The sequence below is a fragment of the Ricinus communis genome, chromosome 10 (genome assembly GCF_019578655.1).
Source record: "Ricinus communis isolate WT05 ecotype wild-type chromosome 10, ASM1957865v1, whole genome shotgun sequence".
In the NCBI taxonomy this organism is placed as follows: domain Eukaryota; kingdom Viridiplantae; phylum Streptophyta; class Magnoliopsida; order Malpighiales; family Euphorbiaceae; genus Ricinus; species Ricinus communis.
In genome coordinates this window covers 3,428,894-3,440,895 of record NC_063265.1, presented here as the reverse complement: position 1 = coordinate 3,440,895, position 12,002 = coordinate 3,428,894, and the positions used below count along the sequence as shown (strand labels likewise).

Below are 12,002 nucleotides of genomic sequence, written 5' to 3'. Positions count from 1 at the left end.
CGCTTTAAAGTTAGAACAACCCTTACCGAAACCAATTGCGACACTTGGTCTCAAATCATGAAAATGCATATCACTGGCGTTAGAAATTATATTATATTATGGGAGGTTCTCCTCAAATCGAATTAACTAATCCTTCTTACTCCAAGTGGTATGCTAAAAATCAGAAAGTTTAAAGTTGGTTACTCACATAAATGACACCAAAAATCATGAAAAGATCTCTTCCGACCTACTGTAGCGAGCTGATTGAGATATTCTAGGAACTTTGAAAGATCATAAGGATGTCACTATGTATAAAGCAACCGCGAATAGTTGAGAATTCACATATTCTTAAACAGACTTGATACTGAGTTTGAAGAAGTGAGAGGAGAAATCCTTTGAATAGATCCGAGTTTGGACCTTGAACAAACATATATATATGTTTACTGAGAAGAAAATTGAAAAAAAAAATCTCGACTGGAAAACAGGCTTCCTTGGAATCAATTGTATTGCTTGCCAAATGAACTAACTCGTCTGCTCAGCAAAATGCAACTCGGAGCTTTGATATTGGTAATAAACATACCAATTCAATAAAGCAATTATGGTGCAACAGACATATTCAAAGCAGATGTTATGACCTGATTAAATATCCTAAATGGTATGGTCCTTCTAAAGTCCCAAAACGAAAGTCAAAAAATGAAAAAACTGCATCAGTATCGACAGTTGTAGCCGAGCAACCTTCCTCACCATATGTTATTGCTTTACATATATCCTCAAAACTCCTATGTAACTCTTTTTGTAATTCTGCTACTGTTAGGTCGTATACATGGATTATTGATTCTAGATCAACTGATCATGTGTCTTTTAACTCACATACTGAACTAAAACCAATCGAACAATTCATTGTGTCTACAACCAATGGTATAAAAGCTATTGTTACTAGTAAAGCGTCATTCTCACTTTATAACCTAAATTTAGAATCTGTTTTAGTTGTTCCATCTCTAAATTTTAATTTAATGTATATATCTCAACTAACCACATTTTTTAACTGTGTAGTAATTTTTTGATAATATTATATTATTTTACCCTTAAAAGTAATACTTCAATAAAATAAAAATATATATTATTATAATACATAATAAGAATCCAATCATATTTAATATATATATACATCCACATAAGCAACCTCAAATAATCTATTTTCTTTTTCGTTAATATATATTATATAAAAAATCAAAAAAAATAATAGGTTGCATTAACAAGTTGATTGGTCTTTTTTATTTTTCTTACAAAGAAAAAAAAAGAAAATTGATCCAAAATAACACATTGTAGAAACATGAAAAAAAAATCAAATTAAATGCTTTTTGTGTTGTAGAACTAGTTATTTTTAATAATTTTATTGATATTTGGTTGATGTTTAGTTGATCTTTTGTTGATGTTTAATTGATATTTTGTTTATATTTGGTTGATTTTCATATCTACGAAGAATTGTTTTCAATTTCTTTTCTTAAACTGTTATTATTTTTCTTGAGAGTCTCAACCTCTTTTTTCTTTTCTTTTCTTTCTTTGATCTTTCTCATTTCAGTTCTTTTTATTATATAAAAGAAAAATATACAGTCATTTTGATTTTCTTAAAATTTTTTGGATTTTCTTTTTTATTAAAAGTTCATCTTTTTTAAATTTTTTATAAAAAATTATTTTGGTTTATAAATAAATAAATAAATATATATATATATATATATATATATATATATATATATATATATATAGGAGTCTTCTAATTTATGCATAATATTTAGAGTTCCATTATAAATTTTTTATTTCAATTTTTTTGTTTATTTTAATTTTTTATGTCATAAAATAATTTTATTGATATTTGATTATTGTTTGATTAATGTTTAATTGATTTTTAGATATATGAAGACATGTCTTTAATTTATTTACTTGAACTGTTATTTACCTATTGAAAATAACCTAGAATATTATAAATTAATTTTTTTTTCGAAAATATATTTTTAAGTTCTTTTAATTGTCATTTACATGTTGAAGAAGATCTAAAATATAAAAAGTTAATTTTTTTGTTGAAGAATTATTTTCTAATGTTTAAATTTACTAGTTTTGTGCTTGATTATATTTTTTTTATTTGTTTTATTGATGTAAAAAATATTTAAAGATAGAAAAGAAATATCAAAGTAATGATTGTAATTAAAAAGTGATACGCATAAATTCTCATTCTATTAGATTAAAGAAGATAAAACAATAACCACAGAGAAATTATAAAATAATATAATCAATTTTATATAACTAACTGAAAAAAAATTATCAAAAAGAAAAGTAATTGTGAATATATCAATATATTAATCTTATATTTTAAAATATTTATTATTTCAAGATATTTAATATTTCATTTATAGAAAAATATGAAAACCTCATAAAAATTTATGATAAATATAATTTATAAATTAAAATGTAATAAATAATTAAATTTATAAAGAAATAGAAATGATTAGTTACTGTAAAGGCTATCATATTTTTTGAAAAATAAAAAAATATGTGTCACCATTTATTCAAATATAATATTTTAATTTGGAAAGATATTTATTTAAAATTTTAATTTAATAATTAAGTAAGTTATTAAAAGCATTTCAAAATAAAATAGTGGTTAAAACATGTTACCGTAGCAATTTTAGAGCTTCAAGATTTCAAGGGTATCTTTTAGTTAACTAAAAATATCGGCTAATTGAAAAAGAAAATATAATTACATTGATAATATAGATAATAACTTTTAAAATTTAAAAATCAATAAGTAAAGAAAAAAATGTGAGAAAAAAAAAAGCCAAAAAATATTTTCTCTAGGACAATACATGTGGTACAACAAAAGCACTTGAAATGGAAATGCTAGCGTTGAGAACAACACGAGAAATGGAGTTGAAAAACTAAAAGCATATTTTTGCAAAAAAATCAGCTTAAAATGGATTTTTGTGAATTTGTTTAAGATAAAAATGTTATTAACTTGCTTTAAAAAGTTGATTTGTGTAGACAACCCTAATAAATATTAATAGTAAAATGGTTATGCTATCTCTAGTGACGTTGCAGAAAAAGTTAAGCAGATAATAGATAATTGATATGATATTTTATCGGCGAAACCCGTATTTTGATTTTTCTATTTTTTTGTGTTCATTTCAAGTAGTCCTTTATATATTAATTGCGTCTTAAGTAGTCTTTAGACTTTTATTTTTATAATTATTATATCTTTAATTGAACAGACGTATGTGTGTATATCGCATACACTATTAAACGTGTGTATGGATTAATAAAATTATCAGTATGGATGCTGACTATGAGAGATACTTAGAACACATAGTTTAGCTATTCACTTCAACCTTAGATCACTTTTGCTCTATCTCTCTACAACAGTTTAAAGAAATGGAAGCAATATCTGTAAAACCATTGTTAGTTCTCTTCACCCTAATTTTTCTTTTTACTTGCAAAACCAAATTTCAATAATTTGAGAGATTCATATATTTCTTATTCAAAATTCTCTTCGTTAATGTTCTATCTTTCATTCGACTTAAAGAACAGAATTTTGTTCTTGATTCTTTCATTTAACAATCAAGACAAATCTTATTCAAGAAAATCAAATACCCAAAAGCTAAAATACTCCTAACTTCACCTTATTCATTTATGGGTTCTCATAAATTTAATAGATCTTATCTCAAAATTGCATGAATAGATTGAGAAAATCAATAAACACCATAGGGAAATGGAGGCACAATTTAGGCAACAAAAACAACAACAACATCGAAAGAAAAGAATAGTTGGCATGGGCAAGAAAAGCAAATGTCAGCACCACCACTGTCAAGGCTGCAATTCTTGCAAGGCATCTCAAGAGATGATATAAATTGGAAAAAATATATTTCATTGGGCACCATTGATTTTTCTTTTTCTTTCTTCTTTGAAGAGGCTAATGTTATCAGAAAATAGAGAAAGAAGACTAAATCCCTCAAAGATGACATTACTCTCTTCAGTCTTGTTTTCTATGTAAAGATGAAAAGAAGTTGTTCAAGATGTAAAAGAAAGAATTGTAGGACAATGAGTTATGATTTTGAAACACTAATATTTTCTTTTTTATGTTGGAATCCTAGACATCAAAATAGCCAACCCCATTATTCAGTTATATGATGAGTAGGAAAACATATTTAAAATACCATATGGAAAATATTTTACTAGTACCATTAGCAACTTTAGGAAACATATTCAAGACGCAATTGATTTATATGGACTACTTGAAACAAACACGAAAAGTAAATGGATCAAAATATAAATTTTGCCTATTTTATATGTTCATGAGAAATAATTGAATTTGGTAAAAAATAAATATTGTAAACCACACATCAACATCGATATATATACCAAAATTCAAAATGTTTACCTAATATGGATATAATATTACTAGTAAATTTATAATTTGGTGGGCAATTGGAATCAATTATTATAATTATAATAAGTAGTAGATTCAGAAATATTAAAGAAGATCAAATAAAATACCATACCTGTTTCAAAGAGTGAATAAAACATAGAAAAATAATATAATATTTAGAAGAGCTAAAATAAAAAAGAAATATAAAGAAAAAAACCTAAAGAGTATAAAATCTGACATATAATTCTTTTTTAATATGTATTATTATTTTAACATATAAAATTATTTTTTATTGACATATATATTTACTTTTGACATATAAGATTTAATTGATGTCTAATTATATAGCTTTTTGTATTAATTTATTAATTAATAAATTATTTTTTAATTAAATAATTAATTTTAATTTTAAAATAAAAATATTTAAATTATATTCTAAATATTATTTTTAATTAATAAATTAATTTTCTAGTTATACAATGATTTTTAATTTTGAAAGAGTAGTATTTTAATTATATATAGAATTAATAAATTACTTTTTTGATATATATACTCATTTTTTATTTATAAATATTATGCTGACATATAATTTTTTTATTTATTATATAATTAAAATATTAACTAATAAATTAGTTTTTAATTATATAATGATTTCTAATCCTAAAAGATAATTTGTCAATAATATTTATACTATTAATAATTTATATGATTAATAGATCAATTAATAAATATATTAAAATAATTTTCATATTTATTATATTAATAAGATTTTAAAATGTTAGAAATTTTATTAAGGAAAAAACTTTAAAATATCTTAGATTTTCTATTCTAAATGTAACAAATAATTATAAAATATCAAAAATTCTATTAAATTTTTATATAAATTCATTTCGACTTTTATTTATAATGAAAAGAATAATAGTCGTGTGCCTAAAAAACAAAAAAAAAAATTCGAAATGTTATTTCTTCATATATAAGTAATAAAATCTAAACACAACTTCATAAAAAAGTATAAATAAACTAAAAAGTCTCGCTGTATGGTTATAGCCAAAACTACTACTGCCATAGTTTAAGATGTCTATTAATTATAACGTATAAACTAACCTTAGTTAAGAATGCACGAAGACTTCTCTATCTTCATTGAGCACACTGTTTCTTAGAATGATAAATAATTGCATACTTAATTATCGTCCAAATCTATATATAGATTTGGCAAATCTATGGCAGCTGCTTAATGATTTGTATGCAGACATCCACATATTCTAAGCAAGTTTTTGCTTAAATAATAATGTAGGTGCCTTTAACGTAACCTAGGGTTCTTCGATTCTTTTTTTTTTTTTTTAATACAAGAGCGTCAAGATGAAGCTGACACTTATGAAATGAATGGCTTCCTTCTTCCATTTCTTCTATATATTTTAAATATTTATAAATAGATTTTGATAAACCTTTGCAGTTAAATCAGTCATCACCTGGCCTCGAATTGAGTGAGAGCTTTCATTTTCAGCAAAAACCTTTGTAATATATATATAAGCTAAGCTAAGCTAAGCTAAGCTACGTAGCAGCTGCAAGCCAAAATGGAGATTAATAAAATTTCTGAAACATTCATCAAACCCTTTTCATCAACACCTCCTCACCTCAAAACCTACAAGATTTCTCTAATAGATCAATTTTTAATGTATGGTGTCGACATTCCCTTGCTCTTCTTCTATTCCAACCCACGTTATGATCTTGCCAATCCCATTGTCAGTGACGATTTCATCTCAAAAAGATCACAACAGCTTAAGCAATCTTTATCCGAAACCTTAGTACATTATTACCCACTTGCCGGAAGGATTAAAGACCATCTTTCCGTTGATTGTAATGATGAAGGTGTATATTATGTCGAGGCCAGAGCTACTATTCCTCTATCTGAATATCTTAACCAACCTGATCATCTCACTTTGATGGACAGCTTGTTGCCAAGACAGCCCAGTTGCTACGAGTCATCATCCCCCGGATCATATGGTGTCACGATCCAGGAAACCACCTTCCTATGTGGTAGCATCACTATTGGCCTATTTGGTTCACACATGATCATGGATGCAGCCGGGTTGACTTCATTTATAAAAGCTTGGGCTGCCAGTGCCACTATGTGCAACACTACTAAAGAAATCGTACCTCCCAGTTATGACGGTGCATCTATTTTTCCACAATATGATGCATTCCCAAGAGACGCAACTATGGCATCTTTCGATGGACCCTTTCTCAAAACAGGAAAGCTTGCTGCAAGAACGTTTGTGTTTGACGCCTCGAGTATTTCCGATCTTAAGACCCAAGCGGCAACCAATTCATGCGCGGAAAACCCAACACGAATTGAGGCGGTTTCTTCATTTCTTTTCGAATGCATCTCGGCTGTCCTTCAGGCAAAATCAGGTGTTGAAAGGCCATTTGCGTTCTCATTTCTTGTGAGTTGGAAGCGAAAAGCTATACCACCACTACCGGAAAGTTTATTCGGAAACTTTATTTGGATGGCATCTGGTCTATCCTCCCCTGAGGATACTAGACTAACTAGGTTAGTGTCCAAAGTGAGGGGAGCTGTAAGGAAGATCAACACTAATTTTGTGAAGAATACACAAAGTGATGGAGCATTCTCAAAGCTTTCTGAGATGATCAAAGAGACGAGTAGAGAATTTACCAGCTCGTCATTTATCAATGGTGTGAATTTTGTAATGGTTAGTAGTTTGTGTAACTTGGGCCTATATGAAGTTGATTTTGGGTGGGGAAAGCCTATATGGGTGACTTGTGTTGATGTACCCCTGAATTCCGCTCCTGATGATGAGTTCTTGAATTCAATGGTTCTTATGGATTCAAGAAGCGGGAGAGGAATTGAAGCATGGGTATTTATGGATGAAGAAGACTTAGTTTTAATGGAGAAATATGAAAAGCTCCTTGCATATGCTTCCATTAATCCAAGTCCTCTGAAACGAGACTTGCCTGTTTCTCATCCATGAAGGAGACATGCATGGGCAATATATACTACGGAGAAACATGTGTTTTTCAATGTTAGTGCTTGGGGCAGAATAATCAACTGCTGCCAAGGTCTCAAGTGAATCTTGTAACAGTGCCAGTGTTTGAGTGGTGTTGTGTCGTGGTGCATTGTTTGTCTGAATGGCTAATTCTGTTTTTTATTTTATGTTTAATGTTTTTTTTTCTAAATAGTAATTGATTTAATTTTAATCCTCGCTCCACCCAGAAAATAGTTTATCTTAAAGAAAGAAAGAATAATTGCATTTTAAGATTAATGAAAAAATACGTCATAGGTTTAAATTCCTCTCCTTAAAGTACTTAAATTTTGCTTATATTTAGACCTGCCTTTATCATTGTTAATTTACTATCTGATTAATTCTCATTCTCAATTCCTTGCGATATATGCATATATGTTAATTTATTAATAAATTTTGTCAACATTATTATAAGAGACATTTAATTGTGCTATTTTTTAGTGACAGCATGAAAAGAAAAGCTTTGAGATCATAATAAATTCATACGAAAGCTTACATACATGTTGACGAATAATAATGAAATTTGTGGTGTACATGAAGCTGAGTATTCCTAAAAGCAAAAATCTTTTATCCTACATTGCCGAAGTGAAGACTACTTTAATTAAATTCAATTAATAAAACCTGCAGCTGCTGCTGCTTAAAGGGACTCAATCAATGCTACCTTCACTCGTAGACAAGATAGTATTAAAGGGACTCGATGTCCAATATTTGCCAGTGTCATTGGCCTTTGGACCTTTCAGGCTAATTCCTTCCATTTCTTGCAATCAATCACATGAAGCAGGATCCTTAGATCACTACAAACTTGAGACTCTGTGTGGTTACAGAAGTGTGTGAGACATATAAAGTAAAAAACAGTATTGCTGGCAATGCAAAACCTTGGCATAGAGAGTACATACAAAACCCCCTCAACTCAACCAGACTGCAAAGATAGTCAATCCTGAAACATTTTAGTTGGATACATGAATCTCCATCAACTGACACATCAGAGGGCCACCGCCCCATAAAACACTGCTTCAGCTGGGCCTGTCATATATACATGGTTATCTTCCTCCTTCCATTCAATCTCTAATGGTCCTCCGGGTAGATCAACTGTGCAGTTCTGTTTCACAGATGTTGGCAAATTGTAAAAAAAACAACCAAGCACAAAATCAAATGGTTGAACACGCTGAACAAAATCTGAAAACAGGCAGTGTCCTGTGCCATCTGAAAGACTCCTTAAAGGAGGATGAAGATGAATAGAAGAGATGCTGAAGACTTCAGATTTTTAGTGTTCAAATCTAAATGCAATTTTAGAGAAATAATTTTTTTTAAAAGGTGTAATATATGTTTTCATGAAAATTCAAGGATTTTGGTTGTTCTTTTTTTAAATAACTGCTAAACTTTTGGAAAATGAATAACCTGAAATAGTGAATTGACTAACAAAATTCCATCAGTTTTGCATAGTTATTCATTCCACTGCTCAATCTATCAGACTTGCTATAACATTCCAACATAGTAAACTTACCCTGCCAGCACGACCCTCAAGAACAGCAGCAACTACTGTTGCACAGGCCCCAGTTCCACAGGCCAATGTTGCTCCTGCAGTACAAAGCAACTGATTGAGCTCACCAGTCAAACAGTCAATAAGGATTAATAGATGCCAATTGCATATAACTAAATCATTACTCCCAAAGCAAGTTAACTCCAAGATAAATAGGTTTTTGTGGCATAGTAGAAACTAACCTGCCCCACGCTCCCACACACGCATTTTGAGGTGTGAATGAGAGTGAACTTGCACAAACTCTGCATATCCATTTCAAAAAATTAAATAAGCGAATAAACAAGCGATAAAATATTTGATAACAAGAAGTGGCTAAGAGAATAGAGAACAGCATGGACGGCAGGAAAGAACCCAAAAGTTCAAGGCGGTGACTGTAATAATAATTTTTAATGTGCCACATGTTTCACAATTACAAATTCAATAGAGGTCTTCCAGCCAAGCAACCGATAATTTAATCTCTGTAGGTTGCTCGTGTTGGGAGTAGCTAGTAATTTGTTACTCTCGTATCTTGTAAGGGACTTGTTTCCTCGTAGTGTTGGCTAAACTGTTAAGAACTAGTTATATAATTCTTGTATTTAAGGTGTGGACTATTCTGTTACTAGTCAATCAATCAATACAGTTACTCTTCACACAAAACCCTTCTTTCAAGCTTTTCTTTCTTCTTCGTTCCCTCTGGTTACCATTTCCTAATGGCTCATATTTTATAGAGAACTAGATTGACAATAATACAATATAACAGAATATCCAAGATGAGAATGCTCATAGCAGCATTCTGCAAAAGCTAGGAATAATATAAGGTATTAATTATTTGTGAACCATATTCTTGATGGATGCGCAAACATCAAATATAATAATAAGAATTGACTGCGCTTTAAAGAGTAAGCTAGGATGCAAAGTAAAAGAAAGCAGAAATTTTAAAGATAAATCGATATCCTAGATGCACTTTTTGTGATATATAAGGAAGAAAACCTATGATGTGCCACCACAAAAACAAACATTTCAATGCATAAGAAATATGAGTGAATAGGAAGTTTTATATTCTGGTTGAAACACAGTGATCACACAAAACTTAACCTGTGTTTGTTCGTGCTGGGAACACATCATGATGTTCAAACTTAGGGCCAATTTCAGCCAAATTTAATTTATCAACCTGCAAGTCCTGTTCAGTTGCAAGCACAAAGAGAAGTAAGAGTACGCACAGAATAAACGACCAAGTCAAAGCAACAACTCAGCAACAAATCAATTGAGTCAACTAGAAAATGAATATTATTTATTAGGGCAGTTTGACCATAAATAATGAGAAAATGCATATTGTTGGGAGAGAGTTAAAAAGGCAGTACAAGAGATACATAAATTGAGTAGTGTCACTTTAGAAAATCAAAAGTAAATGAAAGTGTTGATTAAATATGCTGTATATAAGCTACTTTACATTTTCAACTCTTCTTGCTATTTTTCACCTACATGCTTATGCAGTTATGCCATCAGATACAATCAAGCTGTAAATAATTGAAAAGCATACTTCAAGCTCTTTATGTTTCAAGCAGTTGATTATAACTATTTTATGATAAGTATCTACTAGGTTAGAACTTGTTAAAAGCTTAGTCTTACATCATAAAATCAAATAGCAGCTTAATGACAGATTACTTTTATTTGGTATGTGTAGCCCCACTAATTAATAATTTATGGAAAAAAAACATTGGTTTAAAGAATATTTAAGAGAGACATACATTTCACCATTAACTACAGCGTATCACATGTTCAATGAATTGACTAAAGTACACACCTGGTTTTCATTGCTTCCAAAAGTTACACAATGAGGATTTCCCATACTAACACAAGTAACATTCCAAGTTACTCCATCTATATTCAATTTTGCTTTAACAACAGCATCACCTTTATTCTCACGCAATCTTGTCGGCACATCAGATGCTTTAAGTATAGGCTCACCCATATCAACCTTCACCTTTCCATCCTCCTGAATTTCAGGAACAATTAAACCAGCACCAGTATGTATAGTAAAACTCTGTTTCCCTTGTAAATTTTCCAGCTCAGCAATAAACCTAGCAAAGCACCGAACCCCATTACCACACATCTCAGGCTCACTACCATCCGAATTAAAAATCCTCATGCTGTAATCAGTTCCATTTGTCCCCGGCATCGCAAAAATCACTCCATCAGCACCAATTCCAAAGTTCCTATCACATAGCCTCACTGCTTGTTCTGGAGTAATCCTAGGTTCAGTTGAATCCCTATTGTCAACCTAATCAAGAATTTTAAAAAAAGAAAGTTAAACAGCTTGAATCATTTGCAAGATCAATCAAATTAATGTCAATTGAGGCATGATTTCGTTTCCTTCAAAATGCTTTTCCGTTTTCTTCTATTAAAGTTAAAAGAAATGAATTCCTGCAACTATTATTCTTTTCAAAAAATGAGAATTGACTAATAGAATTCAATTGAATCGCATTCTTAGGCTACCCAAGCACTATGAAACTGGTTTCAGATATATGTCACCAGTTGCCAATAACAAATATAACCGAGTCTTTCTTGCAGTTAATTACATTTTCTTAGGAGCCAAACAGAAGATAGAGAGAGAAAGGGAAAATTAAAAGTATACCAAAATGAAGTCATTGCCAAGGCCTTGGTACTTGACAAAGTGATGAATACCACTTTCTCTGCGATCAAGAAAAGAAGCAGTGGAGATTTTCTCGGGTGCTTCGGCGCTCATAGAAGCAGCAGATACTAACAATAAGCGAAAATTAGGGTTTTTTGAAGAAATTAGTGGTTTAACAGAATTTGATTTAAAATTCGGTAAAGAAATAGAATTAGATAAGTAGAGAGAGCGAAAACGAGTGACGGAGGTTAAATGGTGTCGAGTTGACGGCGTAAAAGCGCTTGAAACAGTGGCGGCCATGGTTGCTAACTGTTAGAGGTTTCTTTTGACAGTCTGACGTTAGATTGGCTCAGTTTAGGTTTTTGTTCGGTAGAGGTAAAAGTCTTATTCGACACAGTTCCAATTTTGAACCTT

At 30.2% G+C, this 12,002-nt stretch overlaps 2 protein-coding genes across 2 annotated transcripts; one reads left to right on the top strand and one right to left on the bottom strand.

Annotated features, from left to right (window-relative positions):
• The first annotated feature begins 5,256 nt into the window (after positions 1-5,256).
• Positions 5,257-7,612, top strand: LOC112536876 (vinorine synthase). The gene has a single exon (XM_025159773.2). It carries the CDS (start codon positions 5,971-5,973, stop codon positions 7,384-7,386), a length of 1,416 nt encoding a protein of 471 aa, XP_025015541.1. The 5' UTR covers positions 5,257-5,970; the 3' UTR covers positions 7,387-7,612.
• Positions 7,613-8,116: 504 nt separating this feature from the next.
• LOC8276609 (diaminopimelate epimerase, chloroplastic) lies at positions 8,117-11,888 on the bottom strand. Its single transcript, XM_002532957.4, has 6 exons — positions 11,592-11,888; positions 10,761-11,237; positions 10,052-10,136; positions 9,160-9,219; positions 8,942-9,015; positions 8,117-8,536 (listed from the first exon to the last, which is right to left on the bottom strand). Exons 1-6 carry the CDS (start codon positions 11,886-11,888, stop codon positions 8,420-8,422), a joined length of 1,110 nt encoding a protein of 369 aa, XP_002533003.1. The 3' UTR covers positions 8,117-8,419.
• Positions 11,889-12,002: the final 114 nt, after the last annotated feature.